At 41.9% G+C, this 24,328-nt stretch overlaps 1 protein-coding gene across 1 annotated transcript in view; it reads right to left on the bottom strand.

Moving 5' to 3' along the window:
- The window catches only part of KCNK1 (potassium two pore domain channel subfamily K member 1), a gene marked incomplete at its 5' end in the record, with an annotated part of 31,584 nt that extends 9,066 nt beyond the window's left edge, over positions 1–22,518 (bottom strand). The window contains one exon of the mRNA XM_084261280.1: positions 22,164–22,518. Within this exon, the coding sequence (XP_084117406.1) occupies positions 22,164–22,518 (355 nt within the window). The remainder of the gene's footprint in view (positions 1–22,163) is intronic.
- Between the last annotated feature and the right edge of the window lie 1,810 nt (positions 22,519–24,328).

Genomic DNA, 24,328 nt, shown 5'->3' with positions numbered 1-24,328 from the left:
TTCCCCCAGACAGCCTCTCCCAAGCTGTGGTGGTGAAGCCTGGAAGGTGTGGATGCAGGCTGCAGGCTGCAGCACTGGCTCTTTCTCTTGCCCATCCGTTACATTCCCAGGGCACTGGCTGTCTGTGATTGCTCTCATGCGCTGCTCCTGTGAATGGGGACCACTGTCCACAACACAAACACTCGCTCCTCTCCCTTCATGAATTAAACACTATGTGGTTTTGTGTTGTCTGTTATGTTCTGCCATGTGCTCTCCCTCTCTCCTACCACATGTTTTGTTGAGCCAGTGTCCTTCCCAACACACCCATTGAGATGGCAGGGTCATAACACCCAACCCCAACACAGCACACATGACGAGCACGCTCATCCCTTTGCTGGTTTGCGTCAGCATCCCTGAAGAGAAGTCATCCCTCTAAGTCTTCTCCTTATCTCAAAATGCCCCAACAGATAAAAGTGAATCATGTGCTATGTATTAAAATTCTGCAAAAATCTTTCATTCATACCAAGCATAACATGACTCACTGGAATATGATGATGGTCAATGATAATATTTACATAATTTCTACACTCTTTTTTTTTATAAATGTTTGACATTTTCCCACTTTGTTTAACAGTGAAATACAGCCTTCTCCATAACTGGCCTATTATCTTGCAAGATAAAAAGGAAATGTCAAGTGATGGTAGATCCACATGGTAAGACAGATCACGAGTAAGTCTTAAGTATTTTTTCTGTTGCAAGGAAGAGCAACCAAAGTGATCAGAGACATGCCCTACAGAGTTCAAGCCAACAACATTGTGATTGAAAGGGCTGATTAGGAAGTTTCTGTAGAGTACAGCAGCTGGCTGAGCCATAAATTTGCAGGCAAACATCACCTGCCATACAGAACAAAAGTAATTAGAAAAAGATATGCAATATTATGCAGCATATCCTACATATGCAGAGGCATCTGCTCAGAATTGAGTTCTTTAAGAAAAGGTATTGTGCTTTTTCTATTTCTATAGGGTGTGCACTGAGAAGGACTAGCTTTAGGGATGCCTCATAGGTGGGTAGTTAACCAGCCTTTTGGCACACAATTGCACTTGAGTCTCTCTTGTCTGCAATACAGGTAGAAAAAGAGAATGTAAAGACCAGTAAGCAGATGTGAGAACTGGTGCACAGCTAAAAAACACAGAACAGTAGTAGCATTGTGCTGCTAAGAAGGACTTTTCACAACTCTTAGTCAGAGGCTTGAGACACAGCAATATCATTAAAATAGAGTTAGATGTTAAGAAGGGGGAGAAAATTAGAAGTTCAGAAACATAGTTTTGCTAAACAAACCTAAGAACTCCGGTTTCCAGCCAGGCTGAGACAGGCTGCCACACAGGGCAGAAAGGAGGAGGAAAAACGCTTATGATAGGCATTTTAAAGCAGGGGAAACCCATCTGGATGCTGCATTTTGCTACCTCCCAGGCTGATAGAACAGAACTGGTTTTGTGAGGACAGCAGGAAGGTGAGGAGCTGTAAAGGGAACTGATGAAATTATCAAGGTTAAAAAAAAAAAAAGAGGGAAAGTGAGGGGGAGATTTGTTTGAAACCTAGTTCATTTCACTAATAAAAGGTGAGGGCTTCTTGCATCACATAATTAGGGTGTGGCAGAAACCTCTTAAACCAGTTTTGCCACTAAAGGAAACATTCATTAGGGCGGAAAACATTCATCCACAGTAAGGGTGGTTTAAACTTACAGCTGCGGTGATCTAGTATGGTGCTATTCCAGCTCACTTCAATAATAATATATCCCTCAGAACTCACCAGAATAGAAGTGGAAAGACATATTTAGACAGTTAAATTAACCATGAGGACTAGACCTTCTCCATATCTACTTCTCACTGATCACTTCTCAGAATAGAATTGTTTTGTTTTGCCAGTTTCTAGGATTTAATTGAAAAACAACCCCCCAAAAAACAAAACCAAAGAGAGATTCCACCACACTGATTTGCCTGTATGTACTAATCATACATGGCTTCAATTCCTTCTGAGGCTGTCCTTTGCTGCCCTTGTCAAAGCTGAAGACTGCTAATTCCTCGGAATCAATGTCCTGCTCAGCAGATTTGGAGATGCTGTAGAAAGGACCACGTTCATACAATCACCTCACAAACATCACCTCCTGCACCAAGAAAGGCTGAAATGGCTTGCATATAGCTGGTTTGGTGATAAGGTTGTTTAGGTACTTTGGCTGGCTGTCAGCAACATCTGAACCCAAGAAACAAGCCAATGGCATGGACATACTGGCTTCCATGTTCAAAGTCAGTTTCAAAACAGATTTCTGTGAGAACAGCTATAGGTCAGAACATTTATATCTTGCACAGCATATAAAGCCTGCCACATCCATTCCTGCACAGGAAGCAGTATTTCACCTTTCCAAAGAACACAAACTAGAAACCGCGTCTACAGATGCTGGGAAAAGGGGGTGCTGATGAATGAATGTGGGGAAAATGTTTGTATGAGGACCAGGGATACTTCCACACTACTTATATGAACACTTATGAGATAAGAAATTTACTTTATAGTCTTATATTTGGTATTGTTTAAACTGCCCAAGGATTTGTACCAGTGCTGGCAAAACATTGCCTTTCAGGTCCTGTTCTGACTAACAGGAGCTGGGTCAGCCTAAATAACCAGTGTCAGAGTGGATACAGCCACTTACGGTCATGTAACAAACATCTGGACTGCAAACATGTTTTTTTTCTTACATTTAGGAAGTATGACAACTGTTAATGAAAAAGAAAAAATACATAATCCCAGCATCTCATGCTGGGAGCAGGACTAATGATTCCAGTTTCCTATTGAGTATATACTTAGCCTGCTGACAAGTTATGCCCTTTCCTGCAATAAACCCAGTCCCAACTCCACACCTTCTTTGGCAGTCCCACACGAAGAGACAGCAAAAGCCCTTACTGACCTGGACCTGTACACAGGATTGCAATTCAGAAACAAATAATTTCCCATATAAAAAGACATTAAACATTCAGTATTTGAAAATATTCTGTGCATATGACATTACTTTAAATAAAAAAGCAATAAGCATTTAGAACCTAGTAAAGAATTTCATATATCCCATGCTAAATATCTCTAACTTTATATTCTTTTCAGCTATCAGACACCTATTGTGCTACCAATAAAATTGAAAAATATTTCCTTGCCCCCAAAATGTACAATTTCAGTATATAAATGTAAAGCAGCTGCTGAACATGAATGGAAGGGTGGAAAAGAATGAGGTGTTTTTGGGCCAGTGCAGGACAACAGCATCCATCTCGCCTGCATCACAGAATGCGTTAGGTTGGAAGGGTCTTTCAAAGGTCATCTAGTCCAACCACCCCTCCCCGCCCCCCACAGTAAGCAGGGAACCCACTATATAATCTACTCTTTCAGGTACTTGTATACATCTATGAGCTCCCACTCCCCCCAGCCCTCTCTTCTCCAGGCTCAACAAACCATCCCTCCCACCCCCCACAGAAGAGAGGCTCCGGTCCCTTCAGCATCTTCATGGCCCTTCACTGGACTCTCTCCAGTAACTCCATGTCTTTTTTGTACTGGGAAGCCCAGAACTGTACCCAGTACTCCAGGTGTGATCTCATCAGTGCTGGGTAGAGGGGAAGGATCACCTCCCTCAACCTGCTGGCCATGCTCCCTCATGCAGTCCAAGACAGCATTAGCTCTCTCTGCCACAGAGGCAAGTTGCTGTCTCTCCTTTGGCCATTAATTATGCAAGGAAAATTGAAAGTGTATTAGGTCTTTTTAGATTAGTTTTACAATTGGAACTAGAATAAAACCATACAATGTGTATCTACTTATTTTCTTAACTACAAAAGAAAAAAAAAATACAGTACCCTTGTTTACAAGAACTCCTGTATCTCTTTTGCTTTTTTATGTCCATTTACAATTTTCTAGAGCAATACATGCTGTTCCCATTTGCAGCTTAGCAGTCCTGAGAACTCCCAAGCTCCAAAAAATATTTTATCATTCCAAAATTACGGCATATAAATCCTGCATTATTCATGTTTACCATTAACACGTTTCTGTGATCTCCAGGGAATATTCTTTTTCTTTCCAGCTAGAAAACATGTTAAGATGGTTGTTGCTGCCTTTGTTCCAACATAGTTGCTGCTACTGGAGAATTGTCTGTTCAAGGAGAAATTTTCATACCCTGTACTATGTTAAGGTTGCTGTGCATCTTTGTATGTTAAACACGAGATGTAGGAGGTGGGGATACTGATGTTATGATCTGGGCATATCTTTTTAATTCCTTTTTTTCCCTGTAGCAGGAGGAACTGTTGTCATCTCAAATGTTTAGAACAAATGACAATAAAGCACATTATTTCCTTCTTGAAATTGTGACATATTTATAATAATTCATAGGAAAGTATTTTTTCTCCTGTAGAGATTAAAATATAGATATTTCTTTTCAAACTAGGAAAAAAAACATGTTCTTGAAGACTGATGACAAATAGCTTTGCTCCACCTGTGAGTTAGCTGCTCTTGTGATCCACAAACACTAATATAAAAATGCATACAAAAAACGTTTTTCATCAAATCTGAGTGACAAAACATAAAGAAGTACAAGTACCCTGCTGTCATTTCAATCAGGAAGAGAAAAGCTGGAGTCAGTGCAGGGGGACACATGGAAATTATGTATTTATAGATGGTAATTTTCCATTAAAAAAAAAGATAATTTTTGATACTCTTCACATCCCACAGTGGCAATAGGAGAAATTACAAGATGTCGTGATGAACAAAATGGTTTTGTGTTGTTGGTCTTGTCAGCAAAACCAATCCTTTAAAACATGAAAATAGTTTGGTTGTAATAGGAGCCGAGATCTTATTCTAAAAATGTCATCTGATTGTGATTAAAAAAGCAGTATTTGATCATATTACTTAAAGGATCAAATATCTGCCAATTCCTGCCCAGAGGCAATTATTTTGACTATCAAAATGTAAAATACAGCAACAGAAAAGTAATTGAGAAAAAAAAATTAAGAAGAAAAATAATTGGTCACCTTGTCTGCATTAGTATTACAGCACAGAAAAGGTGGCTCCACAGAGTGGAATACTTGGTAGCATGGACCTAAACTAATTCTTACATTTAGGGAAGTCAAGGTTTAATTCAGATTTGTTCTATTCTGTTTGCAAAGACTGGATGCCCAGTGCTTCACTGCTCTCCACAGCTGTCCGCTTCAGGTTGTTCAATTGAAAACGAAGTCCAGGCTGCATGCCCCAAAACTGCTCCACTGGTGTGAACCAAAAGTGGGAATGATCTGGAGATTTTGTTTCAGCAGTGGACTCTTAATCTGAACCAATACACTACCCCAGGGCCAAGAAATCTGTCAGACTTCAGCTGCCCTCAGAGTTTGAAATCATAGTCAACAGCACTTCTCTAGCATCATCAGCTACCGCACTTGTGCTCAGCAGGGCTATGTCAGAGTGCCTTAAAAGCACAGTTCCCCTTACATGAAACGTTTCCATTTCTTTAATGGGCTCAAATTTTTTGTAGGAAAGAACTTCACTTATAGCTTCTGAATTGCCATTATGACTCAATAGGATGAGTATTAACAGTCTGTGAGGCTATGTGAAGTATGGGTCACTTGAGAACATACAAGAATATTCGCTCCAGGAAGTGAAGGGAAACTAGATATAACTCTGGGTCAAGCTATAAAAATCCTAATACTTTCTAATTCTGAGCTAGATATTCTATGCTTGCTTTCTTCAGAAAGTTCACCACATCCTTGCTCACACCACCATGCAAGGCAATGCATGCCAGATGCAGAGACTACATACAAAGTCTAACGGGCACAGCAAACACCTAGCAGGCAGCAACATTCTGACCGTTTACAGTGAGTGTGGTTTTAAACAACATTCACCCATAGATACCATTTAATGAAGTGAAAAACATTACAAGTCTATGGCAGCGACGCTAATGAGAGTCATTCCCTTACCAGCAGTTAAGTTCCGTATGGAGGAGTTTATAAGGAAGTGCTCAGTACAGATACTGCAGAGGAGGGGGTTGTGTGGGGCTACAGCAGCACAACAGCAGATGAAATCTACTGCACAGGAACCAAATGCAGACAAAAGATTAAGCGTGGAAATCCATATGTCTCTCTCATATCTGAGATGATTATTAGTGAGCACTTGGTGCAATACTATCTCTTCTCAACAAAGCTATCTGAAAGAAACACAACTCAAAAGATAACAACTTTAAGTGGAAAACAATCACAATCATTCATGCCACAGCCAGACACCAGACCTTGCTCATCCTGCTGGGATACATTATGGAGGACTAAAGCAGACGTATCAACCCAGGAGAACTCTTAGACCCTTCCAGCAGCACACATGAGACCACACGTTGCTCACCACCAAAAAAAGGACCTACCACGTGTGAAACAAGGGTGGTAGGGCTCCAGGTGAAGCACATACTCCATTCCAGGGTTAGTAAAAGTGACCTTAGAAAGAACACACTCTGCAGGAAGAGCCTGGGTTCTCCAGGCACCCAGCCCTTTGACAGCAGTTACTTCAAATCCCAGCTGTAAGCTACGTGGCTTCTATCAAACTGTCCACTGAGAAACCCCTTTTTGATGTGACATGCTAAACCTTCAGCCTGACATCAGGTTTATGTGGGCTGGACCTGTGCTCCCACAGAGCCCTGACAATTTCAGTCACATATGCTCTCCCTATGCTTCACAATGTGCTCAGGGCAAGAGCAAAGACTAAATATGTTAGTGCATTGGATAGACAGAGCACACAGGCTTTACTTCTATCAGATGATAGTCAAGAGACAGGCATGCATTTCTGGGTTTCCTGTTTGGTAGTGTTTTTTTAAAGTTTACAGCACCTTTTTTTTAAAGCCCAAAATCATTACACTAGAAATGGGTTCCTTTTAGTTTTATCCCAGAGTTAAAACCACATAAAGGTTAAACTACAATCAAACCAGGATCCATCTAGCGTTGGGATTCCAAACCAGCCCACTCCCCAGACTTCTCAATAACAGCACATCTCTAGAAATACCTACCCAAGACACAAACATGGGATCTTTAGATCCGCCTATCGGAAAGATTTAGCATAAGTAAAGAAACCTGTATCTCACTTCAACAGTTACTTGCCCTGTTGTCTCAGATTCATCTTTCAATGGAGGAAAAAAAAAAATGAAAATGACAAAAGTCTGCTGAATAAAACCCAACCAACAGGTCAAACGCAAGGTGAGACTTCCTGAGGGCTCCTCAGAGTTCAGCCAGAAAAATTCCAATTATTCTTTTACTGGTTTACTTGCCTGCTAGGCAACAGATGGTCAAAAATCTGTATCAACGTAGGGGCCCCACCAACAGACTTCTTTATTATGAATGTTTCCTCATAGCACAAACTCAGTAAGTCTCAAATTTGGTAAGAGAAATACGAATGAGCTTTATCAGGAAAACTTTACTTCTAGCCCTCAGAAATGTTAGAAAACAAGACTGGGTTTTATGTTGGTCTTTTGTTCCAGGTTTTACATTGTTATGTTCAGCAATACATGTACAGCAGCATTCCCACAATAATGGATTTTTAAAGGTGCTGATCGCCAAGATTACCATCAATCAAAGGAACAGGTTCATTCAAAACCTTCTTAGGAGCTTCAACACCAACTTCAAGATAATGAAACGGGTACAAGCCTGTCTGCAGTTCTTTCTGGGACTGACATTCTGAAATACTCAAAACAGGAAAAAAAAAATTAAAAAAAATCCTAACATGGACATGCCTTCACAGAGAGACCAGAAAAGAGAAAATAACATTATTGACTAGATTTAGCCAGTAGCTTGTCTATGATAGTGATCTTCTCATTTCCCACACTGGGTAAAAAGCATGATGAGACTTTCACCTTGACTGCAGCATGAAGGTGATGTGTCTTACAGAACAGTAATACTTCCAGATTTTGCCTATAGATAGGGCAGTCTGCACCTACAGAAAAAACCTCATTTTAGCAGCTAATACACATTTAGCATCTACGACTGGCAGTGAAGCTGAGCTTTTCTCTCTGGAAAAGGCCTAGAACCATGGTTTCATTTCATGCTGCAACCCTCTCTTTCCCTACCCCCTCTAATTTTCCTGTAACGGGTTTTATAGGTCTATCAATTACTTCTGCCTCCCACCACTTGAAAGACCTTGTTTATGCACGGTATACCACAGGGATGTGCCAGCTGCTGCTGCTGAGCCCAGCACCTACACAGTATGGCACTCTGCTTGAAGCCTGGTGCAGTTTACCAGGAAGAGGTTTCTAAAAATTCATAATCTGCACCTGTTACCATTCCAAATGCACCTTGGGATGTGTCAAAAGCTTCAAATGTGTTGCAGCAGCACTTACTGCAGTGTTTTAATCATGTATCCAATTAGTGAAGAATACCTACCTAGTCTTGCTAAGTTATCATTTTTTGCACTAAAATGTGCTACAGTTGTTCTTTCTACCATCTGAGAATAAAAAAAACCAAAACCCCACAACAACCAGCTGCAAATTAGTATGCTTCCCACCTCCACTCCTGAAACAAAAATTGCTTTATTGCACCATCAGAAAGAACAGAGCATGAAAACAATGAATGAAACCGGTACTGTGGGCAGTAAGGAATTATCACATAGCATTAAAAAACGGGCTGCTTCATGCTCTGGAGTGAAAATCAAATCTGTGAGCAGCATCTTTGCATTAAGGTGCAACCTCACATGGAATGAAGTGTTATCTACTAGATATAGCAGGAGAATAGGAATTTTTACTTCTAATCTTGTTACGGATTTAACATGTGGAACTTGGGGATATCACTACCATCAGCTCCCTTGTTTGGCAGGGGAAGACACACAGTCCTTACCTGCCTTTGATTTATGTATGAAATACTTAAGTATCTTACAATTAGACATCATAATGGATTTGCATATGAATAAATCCTGTTTGTCTTCTAATAGCTATTACTCAGAAACATGAAAAATTCAACAGCACACGAAGTAAAATAGAAGCAAATCAATTTAACACAAATAGCAAAAATCATTAAAGCAACTAACAAAAGCACACAGAACTGAAGTGCGTCAGTCTCCACTTTTACACATGGCATGTTCCATCTGGAGTAATTATTATTTTTAAGTCAGCAATTAATAAGAGAAATTAAGAGATTATATTTACACAAGGGCCAAGGCAAGATACTTTTTCAGATTAGATGGCTTATTCTAAACTCTAAATCACAGTCCTAAACATGATGCTTGATGGTAGTCAGCCATCTGAATATAGCCTAGCTGAATATACTCACAGTTTCATGATCAAAACAGAACATTAATTTGCAAGGTCCAATGAGGAAATACTTCAACTGTTGTGAGAACGAACTTACTGAACCACAAGAAAATTTTACAGATACGCTAGTCCCACTGAATCATTCACATGTTTAGGACATCCTGCACAGCAAACACTAATTGTGGGAAGCACAGATTTGGTTAGTTATACTGGAATCAGGATACCCAGGGTAATCACAATTGTATATCCTACCAATAAATAAAGGAAAAGAACAGCACTGCAGTTGCACATACTATTTATGTTCATTAGAGGATGAAATGTAAATGGTTTTGCTTATCCAGAAGTTACTTAGAAATAGTGATGTAGCATTTAGAAAGGCAAACTACAAGGCATTTTAGCCAGCAACATAAAGATACAGAAAAACTTAAATTCTGTGTGGTTTTCAACCACTATCTCGTCTGTTTAGATTAATGGTGATTTACTTTAAAATGGTGAGCCTCTCTTCTCTTTGTTAGAGAAATGTCTCTTGACAGCATAGTTGATGTTTCCAGAAATTCATACAACTATAGGATGATTTTCCTGGTGAAAAAGGCTGGATCAGTGCAACCCGTGACTCTAAGGAAAGTGGGATACTTAAGCAGTAGGTAGCAGCGTCTCTCAGATTTCAAGGGAGGGCGAATGTAAAACGTTTGGTAATTCCAAAATAAAGGTCTAGCATTGAAGAGCCCGAGCAGCAATGCGTAAATTGATAGCTAACACATCTTTTCAAGGGAAGATTTCCTTTGCAAGTGTCTGGCTCCACAAAGTATCCAGTTTCTTGTAATTGTCAGTTATCAGAATTTGTAAACTAGTTACAGTAACCAAACACAACAGTAAGACTGCATTACTTCCAGCTAGTTTCAAAGCCAATGCAACCTATCACATTACACTAGTTACCCAGAGGGAAAAAATAGTTCCCTTTGAGGTGCCTGTGCCCGAGGTACACCAGATAGAAATGTTTTAGTTGCTGCATCTGTATTAACAAAGAGAAGTCCTCTTAAATTCTTTCATCTTTGCTAGCTGTCATTTTAATCCTGCTTGAAATAATGCTCTTTTACAAGGGGCAGCCAGCAATTGTCAGATGCATTAGAGGAAACATGTTCCTAGGTTGCCAGCTCCTTTCTTAGGCCTGCTATTAATTTGGCAGTGCATTTTTGATTATTTTGTGCTTTTACCAAGTTGTTACGTGAAAAGTCTAACCGCAGAGTTACTGCTGAGAAAGAAGATCCTTCTTCTCTAGGTGAGTCTATTCCTTCTACCTGCCTGTGAAAACTCAGACCCTACTAATCCAGCAGAAAGCAACTATGTTTCTTCCAGTCTGATAAACTGACTTGGCTTACTGTGTGGGCCAGAAGGCAAAACAGGGACTAGAGAGTGGGAATCAGGTATTCCAGAATCTTCCTTCTGCTGACGTAGCTGTTAAGTAGGCTCAGTCCATTTTGTCTGACATCACCCTGAGCAAACATTTTACTAGGCACAGGGAGAGTGAAGCAGCATGCACACAGAGCCTTCTTCCCACAAAGGCTACTCACACATTTAGTAAGTTGTTTTGCTGTTTACCTTGCTTTATACACACAGTACACAACTGAACAATTTCCCAGAAGGGAGTGGGAATATTTATGGAGTCTCCACTGAAGGAAAGATACAGATGTGTGTATTGCACACTTTGTTAGGGGCTCTAAGTCCAATTCAAGCAATTTCCTCTAATGTTACTGAGCAGAAGAAGTAATGCTAAAGGAAAATTATTCCTAAAGGAAAAGAGAAAAAGAACATCCAATGCAAGAGCATGAAAGCATGAAGTGGATCCACAGGATGGGAAGTCCGCTTACTGTATGGGAACGTAGCCTATCAGCAGGAGCAGAGAGGTGCATGACAGAATTCACAGGCTCCTTCCTATTCTCAACCATACTAATGGCTCTTACATGATCTTTCACAACTGTTTTTCCTCTTTGTCTTAGCTCATCCCTTTGCAAAATACATACGGAACTATCACTCATCTCAGAAGATGGGGAACATAATACAAGCGCTCTAATCTGTAAAGCAGTTCCTGATACGTGCATGCTTCAGGATCTAGTCTTAAAAGGTGGTCCAGTGAAAAAGAGAGGGTGAAAGATTATCACCCTCTCCCACAAGGACATGCTGTAACAAAATGGTAAAACCTGGAACTCAAAACTTGTTAGAAGATATGACTGCAAGATAAAGATTTATCTTTGCACAGTACAGATAGGCATAACTCCAGTAACGAGCTAAGGCAGGAGTTTGCCCTTAGACTGCACTCGGTTTTTATCAACGTCAATTGTGCAACAACATGTAGTGTTTACAGTTCTCTGCTTGCCCAACTGCAGTTGCAGCAGTGGACAAGCCAGGTTGGAGGCCTGGGTTTCTCAAAAGACATGTAAATGCACATGGCTAAATCAAAACAAATCTCTTACCCTCACATAAGATAGCTTCATTGCCAACTATTCATCATTCAAACGATTTACAGCATTTTGCCCTCATTTCTGTGCATCACTTGCAGTAGCTAGGACTTTCAAATAGTAACACAATGATAAGCCTCTGAACCTTAGTAACTTTTGCTATACTGCTGAGTCAGCTTCCCCAATACTAAATAAAAATACAGCCATGAAAATAGGTAACAAGGCATGCTGTGAAATGTTTAAAATTTAATTGCCCATTACTAAATCATACAGCCTACAGCTCTCAAAACTCTACAAGAGATGGAAGTTCTACGATTTGCTTCAGGGTTTTCTCATTTCCTTTAGGCTGTAGGCTTCAAAGGGAGAAGTCTATGCCATTCTTGTACAGCACACAGTTGGGTAAATAGCTACTTAAATAATATACAGAGTGGATTTCATGGCCTTCTCACATTAATCTGAAATATGACAAGCGATTTTTAGGGCTCTTTTTCCACTTTTATGAAGTGAGATCTACAGGACTGTACAGGTAAGTCCCCAGGAATTAAAAAGCCAAGCTCCTCTTTTTTTTCTAAGCAGATCTCTGGACACATTGCTACTTTCTGAAGACAACGAGGTTTTCACTTTCTTCAAAGCCATGTATAGTATGATCCCAGCCTATTAGGGAGAAGGTGAAATCAGAATATTTGCCTTGCCTTTGCATTTGGCAACCCTGAAGTAAACTCCCTTTCGAGCTAGAAAGAGAGGAGGATACCTACTCTAGCTTGCCTCTGGACTTTGGCATTACTGCTGCATGTTGCAATGTCTAAGCCTGCCAATCACATTTTAAAAACTCAACCGAGCAAAACATGTGTTCGACGTGCCATGTAGGTTTAAAATCACAATGGAAGTAAAATACCAAGTGTCACATAAGAGACAATTCAGTAGACTTTAAAACAGACACGTGTAAACCCATTCCAGCTTGTGCTGCCATCGTCTGAGGTCTTCTGAAGGACTGCTTTTGACTCTTAATACTGAGAAATCTTCTCACATTTTGAAATAATCATGGTTTTAGTATGTATTTAACCCTTGTGTGCAATAAAAAGGAAGAAGAACTTTCTAAAACCGTAGTCAATTTTACAATCCTTGTTAAGTGGGAAGCCTCCTTTTTCCTTGATGAAGGAGAACTTTTCCTTGCAAGTCTGTGTTTAGCTTCGCTTCAAGATACTCAAGTGTCACCTCTAGGCACATTACTACAGAGAAGAAGATGCAAAAGCAGATGTGTACTCTATGGCAGAATTCCCAGCAGGCTTCATAGTTGTATAATCTTCTGTATGGCAGACTATTTTTCTTTCCCCAACAGACCATGTGTTCATACTTTTACTCTCACTGCATATTTCTATATGAAAAGCCTGGTAAGTAGCTTTTACTAACATTGCAGGTGACACACTGAAGCAAATATGTAGCTTATTTGCTATTTTAATAGCATATAGTCATATCAACTAAATGCCTTTATGGCAAACACTAAAGAAAGAATATGTTTAAATAAAATATTTTTAGTAGAATTGAGAAAGGAATTCCTGTTACAGTCATTTCAGCATACTACAGCCAGCAATATCATACAGCCAGTACAATAACAGAAATTAAGTCCCAAAATCTAAGCACTGCCTGAAATGTATTTTCTTTTGCAAAAGCCAGAATTCTGAAGTTAGAATAATCTAGCATTAGAACTAAACTTCTGTTTATTTTTATAAAAAAAAGTAAAGAATGGTTTAATGTACACATTAACTCTATCATTTCATTATCTAATTCTGGTTGTTCCCCTCTCTCCCCCTTAAACTAACTCAAATTTCTACTCATTTGTGATGTAGCTACGGTTAAAGAATTTAAGGTTATTCAGCTGATTCAGTTTAAACAGTCTTTAAATAATTGAAAGACACAGAAGGAGGTACTCAAATACTACACAGGATGAAATTCAGAGATTCATTTTAACCTTTTCATTTTTGCATCTGGAGTTATCTTTAACATCTTCAGAAAATACATTCAGTGAAACATGAAGCACACGGGGAGCGAAAGAGATGACAAACTCCATTCTCGTGGAACCAGTTCTCTTCAAAGCTGCATTTGCAATGGCATTAATACATTAAAACATGCTTGAAAACATTCTGTATAGAACCCATCTGCTACAGAAGTTTTCACTTTGCAGTAGAGGACAGTAAAAGGATGCAGAAAGCCTCTACTCTCCGTTAGATAACAACAGTCTGGACTCACCGATTTTCAGGAGAAAACTGCTGTTCTAATGCACAACTTTGTCAGAGGGCCCAGCCTCACCATCTCAGAGCACACAAGCAAAGTGGTACTCAAAAGACTACCTGGCTGGCTTGTTCTGCTGGCAAAACCTGTTTCCCAGCCCAACCTCCTGCCTCAGCTGCTGCCAGGGAATACTGCCCAAGTGATCTCCTTGCTACTGCATCTGCATTCCCCCAGTTCCTCAAAGATGCTGTGATACCTTCTGAAGCTGCTTAAGCTACTGGCACAGGATCAGTTCAGCGTACAGACTACGGTAATACCTAGGAAGCATCAGTTAGTAAACGTTTGGGGTCTGGTGACAGCTGGTGTACCAGTTTGATTCATATGTGCTTTTCCTGCAAGGAAGTTCTCATTCGCTGCTTTCAGAGATGAGGAGAGAAAATCTGTATGTTCTTGCAAAAGCCACTCTGATACTTTTCTGAAGTACAGCCACTTGAAAAAGCTTTGCTCCACTCATTCCTTACAGTCCTGGTCTTAACCAGGTCCACATCACTGTTTTTTTTCCTATTTAAGGTTTTAGCTATGTTTTTAAGTGAAAAAGCAAACTCACGCGTTTCTCCTACGATCTTCCAGGTCAACATCAGCATCTGTAACTGCTCTAGGACTTCAGTAGAATTTTGTACAAATACATAACCCTCAAGTAGCTGAGGTCAGATCCAGAGAGGCAGTAGGAATTTAGGTAGCTAATTCCCAAGAAACTTTTTATTTCTATTCTTTAGTCCTGAAGGCATCGAAACTGTCCCAGGTATCCTAATTTTTCTTAAATTGCTAACATTTAACTTCTGGACACACCAAGAAATATCCTGATCTTTATACAGTTTAGCAGTTTGTGGCCTACTTTATAATTAACATGGAGCAGTGGCTGAAGTAGATATTTCTCCATAGCTTATGACATTGTTCTATCCAAAACCCCCAGAGATAAAATTATGACATAGTGGGCCAAAGTGAAACAAAGAAAAGGCCTAACTGAAAGCAGGAGAAAGTACAGATTTGAAAGACTTATTTTAAATTGCATTCAAATAAAAGAAAAAATCTTATTCAGCAATGGTCAGAAACTGCAGGAATTTTTTGTTAAGTTTTAAAAGTCCTACTTGGAAAGCGTACGTAACTTTTAGCTTAGGATTTGATTTGGAGACATCAGTAGAATGGTAGTAATTCCAGCTTTGCAAAAGGGTTACAAATAGAAACTTTTTAATGAAAGACAATTTTTTGAGAGATTGCTCTCTTCCTTTCAATAAAGATGTAAATCTCATGGAACAAAATAAAGCCAAACAGAGTAATTATTAGAAATAATAATAAATAAACAGGACACCATGTAATCTGTCTGTGACAAACAGCAAATAATTTTAACACAGCTAAATCAAGAAAGAACAGAAAAGTAGTAAAGTTAACATTTACCAGGAAAAAAAAAAAGAGTCAATAAGCCCAGGGCAGAACATAATTAACTGAGTCCTGACCACAGTTACATTCTGTGTATCACACTAAGTTCAACGGACTGGTTTTGAGATTTTTGGTTTATTTTTTTATTTCAGTAGACCTTAGACCTGATGTAAAAAGACTACAGTGGCAACAGTTGCAATGCCTTCACCTGTGGAGAGCTGCTGGGCTGGCTTCTCATCCTTGGGAGTTTAGCAAGACAGGTGGAACAGTGGGACACAGAAGGGAGGACAGAGCTTGTAAGACAGATATTACATCCGTCTGTAGCCAGCACTGCTCAAACAGTAATAAGAGTCATGCTACTCCATGGCTTCTCTGATTTCTGCCAGGAGATGGTTTTTACTACTCATTGGCCTGTACAGCATAAACATTGGATTAGAGCTACTCTTGCCACCCTTTGTTTTAGCAAGTACAAGCAGGATCTTGGCACAGCTGATTGCTGAACTCATACAAGAAACCAGGAACTGCCACCCAGCCTAGAACACTAAACAGGACAGACCCGGATTTCCTCTCCCCTACTGCCTTTACCTCAGTAAAGAAAACAAGAACTTTATCCCTTTGTCCCAGGCACACCTGACTGGCCTGTTGGCTGTAACTGCCATCTCTGGTAAATAAAGAGTGGCTTGCATCCCAAAAGCACCCAATCTACCTTCTCAGTATTAGTCCACACATATTCACGTTACCACCACTTACAGCTTCTCTAGGTGGTAATCTTTTTGTCACCTCTTCCTAAAGACAGCTAGAAAACCTTAGTTCAAATCCTTGTACTGAAAACGGCATTAAAGCAGAACTGAAGTGAAACTTCCCACGTCCCAGGAGACACCATCTTAACCCTGGGGCCTGACTAGCATATGACAGCAGCAAGTCTGTAACTGTTCTACACTGCATAAAATACAGGAATTTTCCCTGAGAGGAAAGCAGGCGCAAAGGCAGACAGAAAGACTCTTTCACTTTGTGTTTATACTACTTAATCTGAGAGGTGGGACGCCTGGTTCCAGGACAGTCCACTGATCTATCTGGAAGGGCACTGCCTCAGGACAGTAGTTATGACTACCCTGTGCCAAAACACCCTATAGCATTCGAACACCCTGCCGGGGCTCAGTTTCAAATCCCTCCAGGCATGGGAGGATCAAGAATGTGGTTTCTCACATCCCAAGTCAGTGGTCAAACAGTTGGACTACTGAATGTTATCCTTCTCCTCTGGCATCTCTTTCAACCTACCTCTTAATTTCCTTAGCTTTTCTTAGAAGCACTCCGGGATAAAAACCACTCTGTTGCAGAGAGCAGCACAGACTCGCTTTGTCTCCTAGATCATCCCCACCAGCAAATTACCTTTTCCTGAAGATGTCGTTGCTAAGTAACAAACAACTCTTAAAAGAGAAGCAAAGTTCCTTCCTAAAGTTTGCAATGCCCGCCACACCTATTTAAATGATCTCAGATTGCTCCAGTCAAGAGCAGCAGTACAAGGAAGCCTCAGTTTTCTGCTGGAGTCAGAGGTGACTAATAGTGAGAATGATCTGAGCTTAAATCATCACTAAGTTTGTATGTTTTCATACAAGAGGCAACAGAGAATCCTATGACAGGCCTCTAGACGTACATTTGGTACGAATTATGAATTTATTGAGCTAATGCAGACTCCCTCTGGGACACAGACCACATACTCTGATGCCAGCAAAATAAAATATGCATTTTTATATTAAATTCAAGCATAGGCAAAAAAAAAATCTGCTTTCCTTAAAGCCTCTGTGAACTATCCTCTTTTGAACAAAGTTAAATTCACATTCTTCCCTAAGATACAAAAGACCCAAGTAGCCTCTTCCACCCAAGGGCTCTACTGTAAGAACGTATCAGACTCACAGAGGCATTACATAGGCATCAAGACGGTTTCATGGCACGTCCTAATCTTTCGCGGAGTTGTTAAGATCTGTACTGCACACTAAATATGCACTGGATGTGGGGTCTGTTCCCCTGAGGGTGGAAAAAAGTGAGAAAGGCCACTTCCAGGCAGAGGAACATGGAGAAAATGGCCTGACAGATTTCCCTCTCCTTGGTCTCTTCATATGGACTGTGCCTTCTTTTGCAGCACATTCACTGAACCCAGCACTACCTCCCAGCCTCTCTCTCTTCTTTCATAAAGGCTCCGTTTAGTTTCTCTTGCAAATCTCCAGTAGCAATGCTTATAAGAATCAGACCTAACAGAGAACGCCCTTATGAATCAGGTTATACATGCATTAGTATTAGCTCCTCATACTGCTTGCCAGCAATATTCATATGAGCTATTTAACTTGAACACAAGACTTCCACTGAAAGCCATACTGTTTCTTTACTAGTCCTTCAACCAAGCAGTCTTAAGGTAACAGCCACTGTCAACATTTAGCTACAACGACTGCATGGATGTTCCTTACTATCTTCAGAACACAGCAAAGAGAAACCTGAATTCAGTACATCATGGACCTTGGGTGTCATTCCTTGCCACGCAGCATAATACACCCACCCTCAGCACCAACACTGAAACCAGCACAAGCTAAATCCCAGGAAGATGCTGATATGCGCCAACTGCCTTCGAGATGGCCATGTTACATGCTTCAAAAGCAGTTGAATACTAACAGCCCTCTCCTCCCTTCTCTTACTGTCTTGACTCCTGTGGCTCAGGTGAGACTCCAGCCTGATATTATTTAAAAAAAAAAAAAAAAGCATGAATGCCATCACAGAAGAGGCAACATCTCACTCCTCCTCTGAAAATCCCTAGATCAAGACAAGGTTATCCTACCTTCCTCATAATGCATATCTTCCCAACTGTATCAGAACTTCTTTGGATCCTTCTCTGTTGTTTCTCAGCATCTCTCTGGTATCCAAATGTTGGTATGAATTGGGAAATAAAACTTTGTGTTTGTGACAGAGGCAAGACTACTCAAAGCCAGACAGTCAAAATAAGACTTTTGCTATAAGGTCATAGAATATGCTTACGCTGTGAAGACCACTTCCAAAAAGAAACAAAAACACAAGCCCTTGGTTCATAAATTGGAATCTCTTTTCCTCCAACAAAAAGAAGTCACTTTTCTCTTCAAATCTTCTAACACAACCAACACCGCTTTCTTCTTTTACTCGTCTGCTTACAATTCATGTCACGCAGCATTCCCATATTGCGCCAACATGGGATAAGATCTTAGAGCCTAACAGCATGCCCAGAACAGCGAAAACACACTACCTGAGAGAGCAAGAACAAAAAATTACTCCATTTTTAGTTAGAAATAAGACACGGATTTGCACAGGTGGCCCCACAACAAAGCCAACCAGAAACAACTATTTCAGCAAGATCATTCATGACATCTAGCACTGAGACAAGCAATGACCATAGATGTGCTTAAGGTCGTAATTACAGAGTTGCCAAGACAGATGCTATTTAAATGCACACAGTTCTATATTCTCAGTGTTTATGTTGTCAATGATTAATGACCAAATTGCTTCCTCTTGCACACTACTCATCTGGCAATCTGCATGACTGCTTAAGTTGCACAGGGAGGAATAAAGTTGTTAGAAGAGAAACCTGCTGCCAATCACTGCTATAATCTGCTGCTGCCTCACCCCCAGTCCATTTCACTGCCCTCTGTTTGCACGTCCTTCAAGCAGCTTGTGACAGTCCTGTGACAGTCCTTGTGTGCAGCAACATAAATTGTTTTCAAGTAACAATTTGCCTTACAGTGTTTATTCAGCAAAATCCCTCCATTTAAGAATTTTTCCAAATTCTTAACTGGCTTTATCATTCCCTTCAAGAATTTTCTTCAGTTAGTGAGAAGCCAAAGAATGTCATAAGGCTGAGAGGGAAACTGAATTGAAATTGGGAATGCTAAAATTAAACGCTTTCCTCATATAGAAAACTGAAAGGCTGTGAAATACGCCTTGTCCTCTGTACAAGGGGTAGGTGTGCATTTATTTACATGATGAATGACAAATTCAGTCAGCTGAAGATAATTGCTCCCTGCAGCTTCATTTCACTTGTCCTAGCACAGAAGCAATAGCAGTCCTCAGCTGGTACCATCAGTACCAGGCTTCTCTCTTCCGTATTTGTCCTTACTGTACTTGGCAAAGAGCAGGCATTTCAGGTGTGCAGGTTGCAATACTAGAGTATTTTCTGAATGTTCAAACATTTCCAAACAGCTGTTTGAGAAGCCCAGGCAGGCTCTGCTTCTTGTAAACCTGGGTGGGGAGGGGGGGAGGAATATACCTCAGAAACCTATGCACTCTGGGAGGAATTTGAGCAAGTGCTGGACATACTATATTTATACTCCTCCACTTGTACAGACTTTTATGTATATTGGAGAGCAAACAAGTAAAACTAAAGGCCACTGTATAAAAAAAGATACAGATTTTGTTAAAAGTGGTCCAACCCAAAGGACTACTGGACATAGAAAGAAGTACCACCATTTGATGCCTGGTCCCATTACGCCAGTGATGACTAGATGAACTTCAGAGAAATAGTGACAAAACACGTATTTCAGGCTTCTGTGTTCCCTAAGTGTATGCAATATAAGTGGAGTTTTCTAAAAGGTTTTCAGTTTGAACAATGCTACCTTGTATGTTCAATACTTTCTTTGTAGGGCCTCTATGATCAAATCAGCTAAACACACCACTTATGCCTTGCCCTTAACCAGATGTGCAGCGGGAAAGAAGTATCTGTGCCTGAACTGCACTACCAAATCCAAACATCTGGTAGCTACGTCTTAGTAGCTAGTAGTAAAGTGTTACCTCAGTCCCATCCCCACTGTCCTGACTGTGAATATTTTTGATTGATTCATCTCTGAAATCAGTATTGCCATATTTAAAAACAATGGACTGCAGGGATTGTGGATTATATTTTTGTCTGGTAACAAACCCAGTAAATTATATACGCTACACTGTGTAACAACAATAGAAAAGCAGGACCTTTTTTAATTTATTTTTTTTTAAGTGTGGGTTATTATTATACAGAAGACATAATCCGAATACAATAATAGCTCTTGGACAAAGTAATTTATATTTTATAGTACCGGAAAGTGTAACTGATTAGAAAAGGAAACAGGCATCATAAGGTCATATAGAAAGACGTATCATAAGGTCAGTTTGGCACCTTGACTTTAAAAGTACTTTTACTGGAAAAAAAAAAGTTAAGGCTTTAAGTACTACCATAATTCCTGGCTTTTCTCACCAATATCATGACTATACATTGATTAAAGCTTACATATTTATTCACTGCAAGCATTTAACTGTCATAAGCATGTCTCTTTCTCTAGTTATTAAGGTTGTGAGGGGAAAGGGTTGTATTACAGTGATACCCATAACCCTATTTTACTTTCTAAAAAAACCAAAACAATTTAACTAGCAGGCATCCTGATCTGCATACTCAACGACAACTATTTTTAGGATAAGCATTGCCTGTTTGAAATCAGCCAGGAAGCACCAAAATAAGATCAAGTAAATTATTAGCTGCCATAGATAGCAGCTGATTAGATTCCATACAACAGAAAAGGTACTCACTCGCAGGGGGTATTAAAAAATAAATTAAAAATAAATTTTTTAAAAAAGTTGATATTACTAGAAAAGATGCTATGTACTGCCAAGGCTCAAAGTCTTCTGGTTAGACAAATTTTATAGTGATTTCTTTTAAAAATCTTGTCTTAATCAAATAGCCTTTGTTACTTATTTCAGTGACCCACATTCAAAGAACTTTCTTGGTTGGAAGGGATCCTTTAGATCAAGTCCAACCGTCACCCTAACCTGCTGTCCACTACTAAACCATGTCCCTCAGCACCACATCTAAATCACCACAGCCCAGCTCCCCAGCACAAATGCCTGCATCCATCCTTTACAAGAAGGCTGTCCACTACAACCTTATGTGAAACACAACTGTTGTCAAAATAAATGCCTAGAAAAAACTACAGTCAAGGGAACATTTCCTCGACCTTTTCAAAACACCAATGGAAATAGCTATTGGGAAGGAAGTTAGCGTTACCTTTCCGGTTTTTACCTGTATTAGCTGGAAACTGAAGGTAAAACATGAAATTGAAGGTACAATACAAAAAATATTAAAGCTTTGTTTCATTATTACACCCAGGTTAGCAGTTCTTCCCCTCACCCCTCCCCTCAACTCAGGCTGAAAGAAACGCAAAGGAGACCAAGAGCTTAAGGAAACACTTCTAAAAGCATTTAAGGGCTTTAAAAATAAATAGTAAAATAAAAAAATTTAAAAAAAAAACCCTAAAAAAAGAGATGGCTTCCTCATCAGCTTTTCAGAAGCACCAAAATTTTCACGGCGTGGGGAAACTGGCAATCCGAGTCTCAGTAGGAAACTGGGTGGGCTTAAAAATAGGGGTGATGCGTCTTACATAAAATATTCCTCTCACACAAGAGAGTTTGGGAAGTAACGATCACTCCGGGGCCCGACCGCCACCACCGCCGCCTCCCCTCACGACCGGGGACGCGGGGCTGGTGCGGGGCCGGCCCCGCACCAGCCCCGCGTCCCCGGTCGTGAGGGGAGGCGGCGGGGGAAGGGGGAGGTGGGGGGAAGACTGCAGGCCTCGGCCCCGTCCCCCCACCCCCGCTCATAGGCCCGGCTGCTCCAAGGCTACGAGTAAGGCAGCCCCCCCCACACCAACCCTTTCACCTCCACGGCCGGCCCTGAGGGGGTCCGGGCCTCCCCGGAAGGCCTCCGGCGGCGGCTGGGCCGTCGTCCCCCTTACCCGTGGTGGAGAGGACGGTGCTGGCGAAGAAAAGGGAGGAGGTGAAGTCCCAGTTCCAGTTGCCCGAAGCGTTGCTGAGCACCGAGACGCCGTAGTTGCTGGCCTCCAGCACCCGCATCAGGAACTGCTCCAGCTGCTGCTCCGAGAGGCAGGCGTGCTCCTCCAGGAAGCGCTGCTTCAGCTTGCTCAGCTCCTGGCGCAGCAGGTCTTCGTAGGGCAGCTCCACCGAGGAGAAGACCACGGCTCCGAACACCAGGTAGAGCAGGTAACCCAGCACCAGCAGGGCGAAGCACCAAGCCGACCGGTGCTGCTCCACCAGCCGCACGCAGGAGCTACCCGCCAGCGACTGCAGCATCTTCCCGAACCGGGACCGGCTGCGCCCCGGGCCAGACCGCCGAAAGGGAGCGGGGGGCTGAAGGGGGTAAGGGGTAGGGGGGGAGATGGAAGCGCGGCCGGTACAGCCACCGCCTGCCCTCTCTGCGGCCGCTGACTTTGAAGGCGCGGAGCGGCGGTGATGTGGCGCTCACGTGGCCGCCCGGCGCAGGTACCGCGGCTGAGGGACGGCCTGCTGCCGCCAACCGCCCGCCGGCCCGGCCCGGCCCCGTCGCCTCACCCACCTCACGCCTCTGCCGCCGATTAAAGCGGCGTTCTACTCTCTGTTTCGCGGCCTCAGCTAACGCGTAGTGCGGCCGCCCCTTCCCTGTGGCGAGGCGGCGTGCGGCCGTGCCCCTCGCAGAGAGAGCTTCCCCTTGCCATGCTGAAGTGAGCGGGGATTTCCTCGCCTCGCTGCCCGCTCCCTCCCCCCTCCCGCCCTCCAGTTAGAAACCCCCAAAGCAGCGTTTCACTCCACTGGGTTGGGTTGGGTTTGCGGCGGGTTTTTGTTTGGGATGTTTTGTTTTTTTTTCTCTTGGTTTTTTGTTTCGTGTTTCTTTTTGTATTTAAAAAGCAGGAGGCTGAATTTCTGCTCATGGGTGCAGTGTGCTCCAGGAGGAGCCCTTCTGGTGCGTGTTAATATCCTCCCTCAGGTCCACAAAATGGGGGTGCAGTGGGGGTGCCGGTTGAACCAGGTAACCTCCAGAAGCCCCCTCCAAGCTAAGTGAGTCTTCGCTTCTGTGCTGCGCTCCTGGATATACTTACTGTTCAATGGTACAAAGTACCCGGCTAGTGCTCAGAGCGACGTCCGCGGTGAATACAAATGTCCAGCCAGCCCTCTGTGTGGTCCCAACCGGTCATAGAGTTTCACTTCAAATGCTTCTTTCTTCATCTATCTCAAACCTTGGCCAGCAATCACACGGTTAACCCGCAAAGAAGTTTCCCACCACGTGAAAAGCAGCAATGAAAAGCCTAGCTTCTCAAAGCATCCCTTAAGGTGACTAAAGGCAGCTTCTGGTAAAGGAGACAGAAGAGATTCTCTGGTCCCCAAAGCTTCAGGACTCTGCCACTTTCCCTTTCACATCTCAGCTGATGGCAACTAGTGCAGTCACAAAACCAAAGCAGTAGCCTGTAAACTAGAAGCTTACTGGGACCAACCCAATGAATTGGGACAGAGTATATCAAATCTGGCAACATACCTTAAGCCATGAGGTACCCCCACTAAGCTGTAAGGACTAAAATGTCAAAAGAGTACAAAAAATGAAAGGCACAAAACAATTTTTTTATGCTAAAAACTTAAAGTGATGACATGTGAACGTTTCCTTTTATACAAAAACTACAGTAGGATGCGGGATGAATCTGGCCTGGCTGAACGGCTCCTCTGGTTCCAGGCCCATTCCCCACTGTCAGCTACAGCTCAGTTGTTCCAGGGGCTTACCCCTCCCTCCCCCCTTGTTCAGTGGTCAAAATGGAAAGATGTTCACGCATGCAAAAAGCAGCTGCTTGAATGCATGGTCAAATCACACACTTGGGGGGGGGAAGCGATAGATACCTACCTGACAGGCCCAGCAAGCAGGCTCTTGATGCCGTGCCAGGAGTGCACACATGTTGCGGCCTACATGAGTGTGTCTGTCATCTGTGTGCATGTGCACCTTCTGCGTGCACATTCCATCAGGCAGCCGGGGAGGAGCCGGGCGCCGGGGCGTTTTGGTGGGAAGATAAAAATTTCTCCTGTGGCTAAACGCCTGAACTGTTGCAAGGTAGGTGGTTCCAAAGTGCCTTCTTCGTGAGTA

Source organism: Gallinula chloropus (genome assembly GCF_964237585.1).
Source record: "Gallinula chloropus genome assembly, chromosome: 3".
Classification (NCBI taxonomy): domain Eukaryota; kingdom Metazoa; phylum Chordata; class Aves; order Gruiformes; family Rallidae; genus Gallinula; species Gallinula chloropus.
The sequence above is the reverse complement of the archived record's forward strand: the minus strand, read 5'-3'. Positions and strand labels throughout refer to the sequence as shown.